We start from the raw sequence: 15,295 nt of genomic DNA on the forward strand, positions 1-15,295 counted from the left end.
AATTAAAGCGACAAGAAGTTTGAAAATGTTTTACACACCATATCCACTGTTTTGGTATCCCTTGGACAGCTTTTTGTGCTAATTTATGAATAATAATGTTGTGTAGGCTGCATGTTCCACAACTCTTTTTCATCGACCACGATAACACATTGAGCCCTTCCATTTCTGATGAGACACAGCCACTTCAACGATGTATCTAGCATTCAGTCTTGTAATACACAATATGAACTTCATGGAGAAAGTTGGTGTCAGCTTGTGACGTACAGGTGGTGTCTGTCGGCAGCTGGACAAGTACCTGAGCGTCAGCAAGCGGATGGAGCTGAGCAAGGCTCTGGCGCTGACGGAGGTGCAGATCAAGACGTGGTTCCAAAACCGGCGCACCAAGTGGAAGAAGCAGCTCACCTCCCGCCTCAAGATGGCTCACAGGCAGGTACCGTCAACAGCCCACTCTTTGCGTCTGTCTGTCTCTCTCTCTCTCTACTCTACATTCACAAACTAGTCTCACGCACTGAGAAATCACATGTGCAAATCCGAGGGTAGCATGAAGTTTATTTCTTTTTGGCTTCTGGTATCATTCACATGATTGTAATAGTTCCCCATACATATTCTCATTTGTTATGTATCGATATGTTGTTGTTGCGATCTTTAGTCCAAAGATTGGTTTCATGCAGCTTTCCATGCTATTCTATCCCATGCGAGCCTCTTCATCTCCAAGTATCTACTGTACCCTACATTCTTCAGAATCTGCTTAGTGTATTCACGTCTTTACCATGCTTACCCTCCCTCATGCTTCCCTCCAGTACTAAATTGGTAATCTCTTGACTCATCAGAACGTGTCCTACCGACCGATCCCTTCTTCTAGTCAAGCTGTGCCACAAATTCCTCTTCTCCCCAATTCTGTTCAGTACCTCCTCATTAGTTACGTGACCTACACATCTGATCTTCAACGTTCTTCTATAGCATCACATTTCAAATGCTTCTATTCCAATCCATATTTCTCTTCCACACATGCCTACACTCCACACGCTTTCAGAAAAGACTTCCTGACACTTAAATCTATACTCGACTCTTATAATGGCGTTCTGGTTTCTGTGCAAGCTGTTTTATCTCCAAGTACCTACTGCAACCTAAATCGCTTAGTGTATTCATCTCTTGGTCTCCCTCGACGATTTTTACCCTCCACGCTGCCCTCCAGTACTAACTTGGTGATCCCTTGCTGCCCCAGAACATGTCCTACCAACCGATCCCTTCTTCTAGACAAGTTGTGACACAAATTCCTCTTCTCCCCAGTTCTATTCAGTACCTCCTCATTACTTGCGTGATCTACCCGTCTAATCTTCATCATTCTTCTGTAGCACCACATTTCGAAAGCCTCTGTTGTCTTCTTGCCTAAACTATTTATCGTCCATGTTCCACATCTGTACATGGCTACACTCCATACAAATACTTTCAGAAAAGACTTCTTGACACTTAAATCTATTCTCGATGTTAACAAATTTCTCTTCTTCAGAAACGTTTTTCTTGCCATTGCCAGTCTACATTTTATATCCTCTATGTATCGATATCCTATGTGTATCGATACAGTCATAAGTCAAAATGAAAGCATTGGCTAAAACACACTGACAGAAGAAATATCGCAACACCAATGAGGAATTGTCCGACATAAACGAAAGTTGGTATACTCTGTCCATCAGAAGAATAAACCTGATGTAAACATTACGCCATGTACTCTTCTGCGTTTGCCTGAATCTCGCTGGAATTCGTTTCATGTGGAGCAGAAGCCAAGCTGTGACCAGTACATTCAAGTACGATCGTAGGTATACGATTTATGCTGTGATACTTACATAGACTGAGCGATAACGCGGGACAACAGCTTTACCAGGGCATTAAACTTTGTCAGCTCAGCACTGGCCAGCCAGCGGTCCAACTAACCTGCAATGGTGTGAGCATTTGCAGTTCCGACGTAAAAAGAGACGAGCTAAGAAACAATATGATGCAGTAGCGTGCTGCAAGAATTTCACCGTACTAATATTGAAGCCAATGAAGGTATTAACTACAGTCAGTCGTCAGGTAATCTCTTAGCTCCTTCGTTATCCGAATCCGAGAAATACGTCTCAGTTCTGAACTGTCATCTGCTACGCTGATAACGAACCGATCAACAACAGAATCCACGAAGCCACACAGGCGGCGCATTTTCTCCTCTTCTGTTATGAGGTGCTACTCCTATTCCGCCAGTACACGGCAGTGACATGTGAAAAAGCTGCGTGTGTTGGTTCCAGCGTGTCTGGCAGCTTAACAGCCTTTTTAGTTGTCGTGGCCAAATCCTTTAACTTGGCCCCAGATCAGTTCTGTTGGGTTCATATTGTAATGGTATAGCGGTAAATGTAAAAATGCAGCATTTGTATGGTGAGCTCGATGTTGCGAAAATGATTGTTTTCTGTTATTCTATGACACTTCGTACATCTGTAGTACAAAATAATGGACAGTCCAAATAAAGAGTATTTAGTTTTTCATTTTTGCCCTCAAAAATTAGACTGTTATGTTTTCTTAATTTAAGCAACCTTTTCTAACAGTGTTTCATACAATATCGATAATTGAGAATTTATATTTGAAATGAAAACAGGAATTTCGCGTGCGATATGTAATTAGAAACAAGAAGACGTGATTTATTCATAACTGCAAAAAAATGGGTCAAATGTCTCTGAGCACTATGGGACTTAACATCTGAGGTCATCAGTCCCCTAAAACTTAGAACTACTTAAAACTAACTAACCTAAGGACATCAAACACATCCATGCCCGAGGCAGGATTCGAATCTGCGATCGTAGCGGTCGCGCGGTTCCAAACTGAAGCGCCTAGAACCCCTAGGCCATCATAACTGCAGTATTCGTAATTACTATTATGAGATGTAGGCATTTCAAACTGAACGAGAAAAAAAGAATTACTCTGGTAAAACTTGAACGAGCGAACCATGGCCTACGGTTTATATTCAGCCTACTACACTACCGATACCACTATAAATACAATTTGAGTTGACGTCTCAACTGTATGTAATACCTGTAGAAAACTTCAAAGCCGATTATACCTGAGAATTTATGAAAAACATTAAGAACAACCAATTTCTCGGCACTTTTTAACCGTGTTCCAAACGCGTGTTTCACTGCGGAACAGTAAGCAGCCTCAGACATTTTCAGACTGCGTATTAACAGCGCGACAATCAGATCACAAGAGTGCAGACACGACTTTTGAAATAAACGCTACATAGCTAAAGCGTGAAACGTTGATGGCTATTAATACATTGGAATGTCTTAAAGTTTCATTTGATGTGACGTAGTAATAATGTATCTCATACAAAGTAGAGGATACTGCCAAGAGCGTAACAGCACCAGTGTACGTGTGCTATGGCTTCTGACCAATCATCCCGTTTATGTTTGTTTACGTCAGGTTTATTCTTATGATGAAAGGACTATAGGCGTGTTTCTACATCTGAAAGATGATGTCTATTCAAATTTTACGCCAGTCGCATAAAAGGGACGCTAGCCACTTTGACGATGCGTTCAAACAGAAACGAGCCGGAGGCGTAATTAAAGTACCTGTGTGTTAGAAGTGTTGATCCTGGGTGTTGACTTGTCCCACTGTGACACAAGGCGGTGAATGGCTGTCTCATAAAATCCCCGGAGCTGCGATGTTAACCATTTCCGCTTGTACAGCTTGATGTCGTCATCCGAGGTGAATCGTTTGCCCCTCAGAGCCTTTTTAAGGGGACCAAAAATGGCGTAACCACAGGGAGAGAGGTCCGGACTGTATAGAGGGCGGCCGAGAACCTGCCATTTGAATTTCTGCAAGAGTGCCGCGACTGTGTTGGCCGTGGAGCAGAATGACTCCACAGGTGAGATTGCCTGGTCGTTTTGATTTGATTGCTTGACGAAGGGTGCTCGTTTGCGAGTAACGTTGGCCATTCACTGTTGTCCCGTGCTGCAGGAAGTGAATCAGAAGAGGGGCAAAAGATTCACCTCGGATGACGACGTCCAGCTGTACGTGCGGAACTGGTTAACATCGCAGCCCCGGGAATTTTGTGAGACAGCCATTCACCGCCTGGTGTCAGAGTGGGACAAGTGTCTCACAGCCAGGTCAATACTTCTAACATACAGGTACTGGTTTGTGTAATTATGCGCCGCGCGAGATTTGCTGAGCGGTCTCAGGCGCTGCAGTCATAGACTGTGCAGTTGATCCCGGCGGAGGTTCGAGTCCTCCCTCGGGCATGGGTGTGTATGTTTGTCCTTAGGATAATTTAGGTTAAGTAGTGTGTAAGCTTGGGGACTGATGACCTTAGCAGTTAAATCCCATAAGATTTCACACACATTTGAACATTTTTGTAATTATGCCTACAGCTCGTTTCTCTTTGAACGCCCTTATAGGTTTGTTTTAAATACACGCTGCACGCGATCGTGAGATTGGACCTGGTGAGTTGATGTTAGTCACGGATGCCTATAAGGTGATACAGACGCCACTATCAACACCTCACTGAGTTTGAGCGTGGTCGTGTAATAGGGCTACGAGAAGCTGGATGTTCCTTCTGCAATACAGCAGAAAGACTAGGCAGGAATGTAGTGGTGGTCACGAAAATGTGTGGTCCCAAGAAGACTGGGCTCCAGACAGCCACATGGTACTACCTATAAGGAAGAACGTCGTGTTCGGCGTATGGCTCTGGCGCATCATACTGCACTTGCAGTAGCAATTTGAGCAGCAGTTAGCATCAGACTGACACAACGAACTGTTACAAATCGGTTACTTCACGGGTAGCTCTGAGCCAGATGCCCTGCAGCGTGCATCCCTCTGGCCCCTAACCACTGCCATTTGCGAGTAGTGTCAAGGGAGACCTGACTGGAGGGCAAACTGGAGGTCTATTGTGTCTTCCGATGAAAGCTGGTTCTGCCTCGGTATCAGTGATGCACTTGTAGTGGTTACAAGGAGGCGAGTGGAGGGCCTGCAACCAACCTGTCTGGGTGCTAGACACACTGGATCTACACCTGGAAGTGTGGTCGGGGGTGTAATTTCGTACGACAGCAAGAGCACTGGCTGTCTCACGCACACTGACTGCAAATTTGCACGTCAATCTGGTGATTCGACCTTTTGTGGTGCCATTCACGAACAGCATTCCAGGGGGTGTTTTCCAACAGGACAACACTCGCCCACATACCGCTGTTGTAACCCAACATGCTCTACAGAGTGTCGACATGTTGCTTTGGCCTGCTGTGTTACCATATCTTGTCACCAGTCGAGCACATATGGGACATCATCGGAGGACAACTCCAGCGTCATCCACATATAGCATTAACCGTCCTTGTTCTGCGCGGCCGGCCGGGGTGGCCGAGCGGTTCTAGGCGCTACAGTCTGGAACCGCGCGACCGCTACGTCGCAGGTTCGAATCCTGCCTTGGGCATAGATGTGTGTGATGTCCTTAGGTTAGTTAGGTTTAAGTAGTTCTGAGTTCTAGGGGACTGATGACCTCAGAAGTTAAGTCCCATAGTGCTCAGAGCCATTTGAACCATTTTTTTGTTCTGAACGACCAGGTGCAACAGGCATCGAACCCCATCCCAAAACCGACATCCATCACCGTGTGACACAATGCATTCATTGCATTCTCGCAGTTTTACTGTTATTAATGTAGCAGCACTTCACATTTGCAATGGCTTATCTCACAATTTCATAGCCTGTGATCTTGCAATGTTAATCACTTAAATATGTAGCCTAGACAAATACCGGGTGATCAAAAAGTCAGTATAAATTTGAAAACTTAATAAACCACGGAGTAATGTAGATAGAGATGTAAAAATTAACACACATGCTTGGAATGACATGGGGTTTTATTAGAACCACCCCATATGGGTAGACGCGTGAAAGATCTCTTGCGCGCGTCGTTTGGTGATGATCGTGTGCTCAGCCGCCACTTTCGTCATGCTTGGCCTCCCAGGTCCCCAGACCTCAGACCGTGCGAATATTGGCTTTGGGGTTACCTGAAGTCGCAAGTGTATCGTGATCGACCGACATCTCTAGGAATGCTGAAAGACTACATCCGACACCAATGCCTCACCATGACTCCGGACGTGCTTTACAGTGCTGTTCACAACATTATTCCTCGACTACAGCTATTGTTGAGGAATGATGGTGGACATATAGAGCATTTCCTGTAAAGAACATCATCTTTGCTTTGTCTTACTTTGTTATGCTAATTATTGCTATTCTGATCAGATGAAGCGCCATCTGTCAGGCATTTTTTGAACGTATTTTTTTGGCTCTAATAAAACCCCATGTCATTCCAAGCATGTGTGTCAATTTGTAGCTCTCTATCTGCTTTATACCATGATTTATTCAGTTTTCAAATTTATACTGACTTTTTGATCACCCTGTATATTACCGAAATTTCATTACTCTAATTCGATTTATTTCCGTCAGTGTATTTAGACCCTAAAATAGTAGTTATCGTGAATCTCTTGGCTTAACATCACACACACTCATAATAATAGTTTTTTTATGATGATATTCCATGTTCTTCCGTGTTATTCGCTGAACGCGAATTTCATGACATCACCTGCAATTGGTAGAGATATATTAGCCAGTTGTGACATATATTGTTCTGGACCGGGACTCGTGGCCGGAGTTCCTACTTTATCAAGAATGACCGCCTTACCCATTTTTGGCTATCTGTGCACGCTCCATGGCCCGATCCAAACCTCCATATCTTACTGTCCCATTCTTTGTATCGTTTCTCAGGCACGTCTTCCTTCACGCTGACAACATTACTTCGTTTGCACTCGAAGAGAATGACACTCCCACAAGGAATCGAGACCAGCTGCTGATCGTCAAAACATGTGTAACTATCGTAAGCTGAGATGGGGCATACGACGATAACATGATCTCCTTGTGGCATGTGTCATTCTCCCTGAGGGAACTCAAGTGTTGTTGCGAACTTAACACTTTCGCTGCTGTGGACGTGTACACACGTCCTGCTAAGCCGTTCCCCAGGAGTTGACACGTACGACCGCGCAGCTTGGGATTTCCTGAAGCGCTACAGACATCTGAATGCGTACTTAGCCGCCGACCTCTCACTGCTGCAGACGAGTTACTTCCATACCTCGGTGAAAAATATAGTTTCAAGTATTTATCATTCAACATATGTGCCTCATTGCACCTATCATTTGCAAATACACTAATTTCGGTATCTTGAATCATTTATGAGATTATGACTATTGTAATGTCCACATGATCCGCGATGCACAAGGACATGAATGGCCGCGACGTGCGAACCATCATTCGGATATAAAAGCCAGTAAGTCGAGAACGAAATGAAATGTCGTTCTGCTCTCAATTTTAAATAAAATTTCGATAGCTTATCTACGTTTCATTCCCTGAAATGTATGAGCTAAAATCAACCAAACGCAAAGTTTATGCGGCGCGTTTTTGGCTCTGCAAACTCTTTAAAATGTCGTGCAATGTTTTAATTTGATGCAGCGCAGGAAGTATGACGCATAACGAAAAGTTCTGTATCGAATGAAGATAGACTGTAAGATGTGAAATAAAATTTGTTATCCAAATAGTTTTCGAAAAATAGGGTGACAAGTATTTCACATCGGCCGGAACGCCGTCTCTAAGAACCGGCACCAGCATTTTGGCGAGCAGTACAGCCGTAACAAACGCCGCCCTCAGTACAGAATGCAGGCATCACGCCTATAGCAGCGAAACGGTTAAAGGAAGATTGAATTTTCTCATTATGGAAGTACAAGGGCGGTCTGTTTTAATTGTTAAAAAACATTCAGGGGCCAAGGTTGCAGAAGACAACCGGTTTCAACAGTCTTACCTGTCATCTTCAGGTCTTAAATTTTTTTTACATTCTCATTTCATCCAGGTGACATCTTGTACATGAGATGAGCGTGAAACGAACATGTGGCACTAAAAAAAAAAAAAAAAAAAAAAAAAAAAAAAAAAAAAAAAAAAAAAAAAAAAAAAGACCTCAATATGGCAGCTAAGACTGTTGAAACCGGTTGTCTTGAACCTGCGAAAAAAAAAAAAAAAAAAAAAAAATTGTGCGATCTGGCTTTTGAATGGTTTTTAAAGGTCAAAGGGAGATGTGCATAAGACTAAAATATAAGGAAATGGACAGTGGCATATGGACGTTTGGATATGGCCAGGGAGCTTGCATGGATAGCCAAAATGGTTTAGCCTAGTTCACACAATAAGTAGAAAGTCTGGGTTCGAGTCCTGACCTGACACAAATTTTCATATGTCACAACTGAGTAATACATCTATACCCATTGCAGCTGTAGCCGTGAAATACGCATTCAGCAAGTGACTTGGAATATTTCGTTCAGATCCTGGTCGTCAAGCCATATGTAATACTCTATTTACACTACTTACACTCCCTCAGCTCCACAGCTACAACAGATTCAGGGTAGCTGTGATAGGCACTTTATGAGTATAGGACGATACGGTCATTCAAAATGCACGAGTGTTCAATGTAGTTTCCAAAACCTTTAGACGTGAAAACAGTGATAATCTTTTTCTAGAACTATCGCCAGGAATTGCAAAGAATTTCCTTTCATAAGTTCATGATTTTTACAGTTGATTTATAAACTATTAATTTTTGTTGTTTAGTGTAAACTGTGTCATTTGGGTCTTTGTCGTGATTAATTTTGATTCGTTCAGATCAAATCCGTGTTCTAAGCTATCTAGGGTATCAATGGCCCTTCAGGAAATCTGTTCTCTAATTTTGATTCGTTCAGATCAAATCCGTGTTCTAAGCTATCTAGGGTATCAATGGCCCTTCAGGAAATCTGTTCTCCGGTTTCACTTTCAATGAGTACATATGCATTATATGCAGTTAAAACTGAGTGTGTTGTTATATTGTTGCTGTTGCGGTCTTCAGTCCAAAGGCTGGTTTGACACAACTCTCCGTGCTACTCTATCCCATGCGAGCCTCTTCATCTCCGAGTGACTACTACAACCTACATCCTTCTGAATCTGCTTAGTGTATTCACCTCTTGGTCTCCATCTATCATTTTTACCCTCATGCTTCCCTCCAGTACTAAATTGGCGATCTCTTGATGCCTCAGAACGTGTCCTCCTGACCGATCCCTTCTTCTAGTCAAATTCCTCTTCTCCCCAATTCTGTCCAGTACCTCATCAGTTACCTGATCTACACATCTGATCCTCAACGTTCTTCTATAGCATCACATTTCAAATGCTTCTTTTCTCGTCCTAACAAATTTCTCTTCTTCAGAAACACTTTCCTTGCCATCGCCAGTCTACATTTTACATCCTTTTTACTTCGACCATCCTCAGTTATTTTGCTGCCCAAATAGCAAAACTCATCTACTACTTTGTGCGTCTCATTTCCTACTCTAATTCCCTCAGCATCACCAGACTTAATTTGACTACATTCCATTATCCTCATTCTGCTTTATTTGATGTTCATCTTAGATCCTCCTTTTGAGACACTATCCATTAACGTTCAACTGTTCGTCCAAGCTCTTTGCCATCTCTGACGGAATTAAAATGTCATCGGCACACCTCACTGTTTTTATTTCTTCTCCCTGGATTTTAATTCCTATTCCGAATTTTTCTTTGGTTTCCTTTACTGCTTGCTCAATGTACAGATTGAATAACATCGGGGATAGGCTACAATCCTATCTCACTCCCTTCTCCATCACTGCTTCCCTTTCGAGCCACTCGACTCTTATGATTGCCTTCTGGTTTCTGTAAAAATTGTAAATAGCCTTTCGGTCCCTGTATTTTACCCCTGCCACCTTCACAATTTGAGAGTATTCCAGTCAACATTGTAAAAAGGTTTCTCTAAGTCTACAAATGCTATAAACACAGGTTTGCCTTTCCTTAATCTAGCTTCTAAGATACGTCGTAGGGTCAGTATTGCCTCACGTGTTCCAACATTTCTACGGAATCCAAACACGATCTTCCCCGAGGTTGGCTTCTAGCAGTTTTTCCATTCGTCTGTAAAGAATTCGTGTTAGTATTTCGCAGCCGTGGCTTATTAAAGTGATAGTTCGGTATTTTTCACATCTGTCAACACCTGCTTTCTTTAGAAATGTGTTGTTATATGTAGGGGTCAATCATTTTATAAAATAAAAACAGAAATGGGTCTGTAATTGAACCTTGCAAGACCATGAGTGAAATAACTTTCCATCAGACAAACTATTTCCTGCGATTTATGTTGTTTTAATTCTGTTAAATGCGAATGCAAGGCACAACCATTGACTCTATAAATTTCTAATTTATAGAACAATATGGAATGGTAACGGAGGATGTTAGGTGTAAGTGTGCTGCCTGGAGATGAAAGGGTTGACAAGGTAGTCATGGAAGGCCACATCAAACCAATCAGAACACCGATGGATACTCCCAACTTAAAGCAGTGGACTACACAGTCAAAGGCCTTCATAAGTTGTTTACAAAAAATTCTTGTGACTCTTTGGACTGTCATAAGATGAATATCATTTCTCAAGTAATTTTGTTGATGTCACATATTGTACTTTTGCCTTTCTCAAAGCTAAAGTGATTTAATGACGTGAGATGAGATTTTTCTTTGTAGTTCTAGATCGGAGCTGCAACTATTTTTCCAAATACTTTTGAAAAAACTGGAGGAACACTTACTGGTCAGCAGTTTCATAGATCTCTCTTTGAGCCTTCTTTCAATAACTGCTTCACCATTATATACTTTAGAGAATCTGGGGAGCATTTTTCTTAAAATGAGTGATTAATTATTATGTATAGGGGCCCTGATATTGCCATGGCACCTGTTTTATTTGCTCTTGTGATTATACTATGCACTCCAGACGTATTTTTAAAAAAATATAATGCCATATTTTCTACACCTTTATCTGCAGTTAAAACCTCCGTATAACGCCGATTTAAACCAAAGGAAAGGACATTATCTATGTTTTATATTCACAACGTCCTGCAGCCTTAATGTAATTGATGAACGACATTATTTGTATTTATTGACACACACACACACACACACACACACACACACACACACACACACACACACCGAAGACTCAAACCTCTGACGGAGGGAGTCGTGCGAACCGTGGCAAGGCACCCTAGACCTCACGACTACCCCGCACAGCTGTCCAAAGATAAAGCAAGCCTTAAACGAAACATGACGGGTTTTATACTAATTATATTTTGTACGTTTTATTTTTATATTAACCATATTTAATACATGTATGACAATAAACGAAACAAAGCGATCACACACACATCACATAAACCACAGAAAACATACACATGAACCAAATTCTTTGACAACAGAAGACATCACTGATATTATACAGCATGCTTAACCTCATGGTTACGAGTACAAGGACATGCTGATACCCAGATAAAATTTGTGTCCTGCCTACTCGTCGAATATAGAGTGCCTAGGAAACCTGCTCTCTCGGATCGCTAGACAACAATTCAAGCAAATTGTATTAATGAATGTTTATTACATTAAGATAAATGGCAATATTTAACCTTGAGAATTTTCAATGAGGTGGTGCAAGCAATGGCGACAGAAAAAAATTAAAAATCTCCTTAGTATATACAATTATACAGTTCCTAAGTCACTGCTACAGAGCTCTTAGAATGGCTAGTCTTCAACTGGGCCATGGCCAGGCAGCGCAGCGCTTATGTTCTCTTCATGTAGATGCCACTACTGTCTCGTCGTCCTAGAGAGGAGTTGGTCTGTGTAGTATTTGCTGACGTTTTCTTCACAACCTTCTCTGCTCTACCGTGGTGCCAGCATTTGACTTTATGCCAGAACAAAATTAATGGCAGATTCCCACAAAGATCTTCAAAAAAGTCTGTGAAGAAATTAAAATGAAATATTTGTAAGCACTAGGCAGTCTAACACAAAATTTGCAAAATTATGAAAATATCCCAAATCCCATGACATATAATCTATAACATAAAATGCTGTGTCTTATATTACTATATATCTTCTTTAGGACTGCTGATGATGAGCATGTAGTACAACAAAACAAAAATTAAAATTAACAAAACAAAAATTAAAATTAATAAAACAAGCTGCCTAGGTTTTATCTGCAAATAATATCCTTTCTCAAGGACATTACCTATGTAACCACTTACAGTAACAATATTTATACATAAAAAAAAAAAAGAAAAGAAAAGAAAAGAAAGAAAGAAGCTTTTAAATATTTTGATATTTCTGACGGATCTATAATGGATTTGTCACCTAATTTTGCAGATTTGTAGATCACAGCTGTGACACTAAGGTCAGATTCTGCAGTTGACCACAATGCCTTTGATTTATCTGTACAACTCAGAATTAACTACTGTGTGCCATTCTCACGCCCCCGACCATTCATTCACAGGGCCTGTTCCCGCCGCCTCCATCGTCAGCACCGCCACCTCCGCACGTCCCGACGCCGACACACCTTTTCACAGCGACGCCCCACATGTCGGCGCCGGCTCAGTACTCCCCTCTGGTGGCCGTGGCCCCATACTACGGTGCATTGTACACGCTGCCCACTGCAACTTCGAGAAACTCTGCCAGTCCGCCACCACTGGCGCTGCTGTCACCGAGTGCGAGGGATGAAAATAGTAGCGGCAGTAGCTGAATCTAATGCTGTCATGAAAGCAATGAGAACTGAAGCTGGTTTCCAGTGATCGTATATGAAACTGTTCTAGTGAGATTCCACAGATTTGTGCACATGACGAGTTCTGAGAAAAGTTCCTCTGCATTTTGTCACATTTACAATATGTGGACATACATGTTGTTGGAATGCTAAGTGAAGTTAGCAGTGTAGTGAATAAAGACCTACATGGCTTGTTAGTTTCAAGAGTATTAGAAAGATGGACTTGGGATTGAATGTCGTATGGTTCCATATGTTTCTTCACCATCCACATATTTGACAAAACTACTGTGACTATCACCTTTCAGTTTCATCAGTGAAAATATTATACCACAGTAGACTGATGCAGAGGTGCCATAAAATAACTTGGGGATTATCTGACACATTTCCAAACTGTTTTCATCATAGGGTGGTCATGCTTCAACTATTTTCTCTCATTTTACTGTGTCTCTATGAACTGATTTACTCATTTGTTATACAAAATGTGCAATATGATATAGGACAAGTCAGACTGTGATATTGCGAACAAGCTACAATGGTAAGAAACACATTATGACTAAGGCGTGACATCATGTAATAATGATAATATAATCATATATGCAGTGCAATGTCTGAAAGCAAGATTATTTCGCTTATCCAACACATGCAATTTGTCTGTGTAGTAGATAAACAATTGTACAATAGTCATGATGCTGTGCAAAATACTGTAGCTTATAGTGTACAGTCATATACTTTGATAGCCTCTTACGTGTATATGCTACAAATACTTTACAACCACCAACATATTCAATCAACATATCACACTGTCTCCCATATACTTCAAAATTGCATAACTGAATTGATTTTAGTAATATCCAAAAACTCCTTTGTACTCCAGACATAAATCAGCAGCTTGTGTTAATGCTGTTCCAGTACACCACCATATGTATTTCATTGAAATATTGAACACTCATACAGAAAACACCTTCAAATGTCTGATTAAATTGCAAATAAATTAATGTGCTTTATATTTGACATTAAAGATATAAGTGACAAACAATGGGTGAGTGTAGTACAGACAAGTTGCACTCTGTTTTAAGTAAAAGCTAACTTTTCTCGTATCTCAATGTATATGATGTCATTTCTCCTGAACTGTATGTCGTATAATTTAGTGACATTGCCGAGACTCGAACTCGGTCCAGCACACAGTTTTAATCTGCAAGGAAGTTTCATATCAGTGCACACTCCACTGCAGAGTGAAAATCTCATTCTGGAAACATCCCCCAGGCTGTGGCTAAGCCATGTCTCCGCCATATCCTTTCTTTCAGGAGTGCTAGTTCTGCAAGGTTCGCAGGAGAGCTTCTGTAAAGTTTGGAAGGTAGGAGGCGAGGTACTGGCAGAAGTAACGCTGTGAGGACGGGGCGTGAGTCGTGCTTGGGTAGCTCAGTTGGTAGAGCACTTGCCCGCGAAAGGCAAATGTCTTGAGTTTGAGTCTCGGTCTGGCACACAGTTTTAATCTGCCAGGAAGTTTCAGAAAAATGTGTTTACAATAAAATATCTGCAAAATATCTACAAGATAATTACAAAGGATAAAGGACTACCACATGATGAAGCAAGAATGAAGATAAGTGCATGATTAAAAATTATATTTTTTCTCTTTCTTTTTTTTCTATTTTGAACTGTATAATTACATAAACAAAAATATTGAAAAGTGAAGCAGATGTAGATTTGATGACTGAGGTGTTGGCCAAAATGAAAAATTCAAAAACTTAATAATTCCAGTTATGATTCCTAGAAAGCTACAATAAAATCTACCAAAAATTCATTAGAAGCTGGAATTGGGGGAATTAGAAAATAGAACTGAGTCTAATTTATGGGTCTAAAATCAGATTTAGATGTTCATTAGAAACAGTAATTAATTCCAGTTACAAACAAGTAATTCAAAGATAATATCACAAAACAAACTTATTCTGCGACCAAACCTGTTGTCCTTGAAGAAAAAATAATAAAAAAGAGACTAAACAATCACAACGAAAATATAGTCAGCAACTGGGATCTAATGAATGTGCGTATAGTCACATACTTTGAAAATCTGTTGTAGCGCATTGTATTTCTTGAGTAAAAGTATATGACGATGTAATGAGTGAGGTATGTAAATTATATGTGGCGTGTTTTTCAATTAAGGTGTTATCAGGATGGCGTTTACGGCATTATACAGATATTTGATGCAATGATGATGTATTTCGAGATTTACGTGATACTACACTGACGGAAAAAAGGACAACAAAAAAAAAAAAAAAAAAAAAAAAAAAAAAAAAAAAAAAAAAAAAAAAAATTTAGAGTAATGAAATTTTGAGAACACATTTGTCTATGTGACATATTTAAGTGATTAATATTGCAAGAACACACTTAAGTGATTAATATTGCAAGAACACACTTAAGTTATTAATATTGCAAGAACACACGTTTATGCAAGCACGAGATAAACACTCAAATGTGAAATTCTGGTACATTAATAACCGGTAACCACCAGAATGTTGAATGCAAGTGCTGTGCAGGCATTGTGTTGTACAGGTGCCGGATGTGAGTTTGTGGGATGGAGTTCCATCCTGCTACACTTTGTTGGTCAATCCAGGGACTGTTAATGCTGTTTGTAGGTAACGCTG

General features: G+C 40.8%; 2 protein-coding genes across 5 annotated transcripts in view; one reads left to right on the forward strand and one right to left on the reverse strand.

Annotated features, from left to right (window-relative positions):
• The window catches only part of LOC124718744 (homeobox protein engrailed-2-like), a 148,909-nt gene extending 140,985 nt beyond the window's left edge, over positions 1-7,924 (forward strand). Inside the window, exons 7-8 of the mRNA XM_047244359.1 lie at positions 284-430; positions 7,907-7,924. Of these exons, the coding sequence (XP_047100315.1) occupies positions 284-430; positions 7,907-7,924 (165 nt within the window). The remainder of the gene's footprint in view (positions 1-283; positions 431-7,906) is intronic.
• A 3,300-nt stretch (positions 7,925-11,224) lies between these two features.
• The window catches only part of LOC124718856 (F-box/LRR-repeat protein 2-like), a 143,463-nt gene continuing 139,392 nt past the window's right edge, over positions 11,225-15,295 (reverse strand). For all 4 annotated transcript variants that reach the window (XM_047244482.1, XM_047244484.1, XM_047244481.1 and 1 more), the window contains exon 13: positions 11,225-11,858. In XM_047244482.1, the coding sequence (XP_047100438.1) occupies positions 11,849-11,858 (10 nt within the window). In that variant the 3' untranslated portion in view covers positions 11,225-11,848. The remainder of the gene's footprint in view (positions 11,859-15,295) is intronic.

This window comes from Schistocerca piceifrons, chromosome 10, assembly GCF_021461385.2.
Source record: "Schistocerca piceifrons isolate TAMUIC-IGC-003096 chromosome 10, iqSchPice1.1, whole genome shotgun sequence".
NCBI lineage: Eukaryota > Metazoa > Arthropoda > Insecta > Orthoptera > Acrididae > Schistocerca > Schistocerca piceifrons.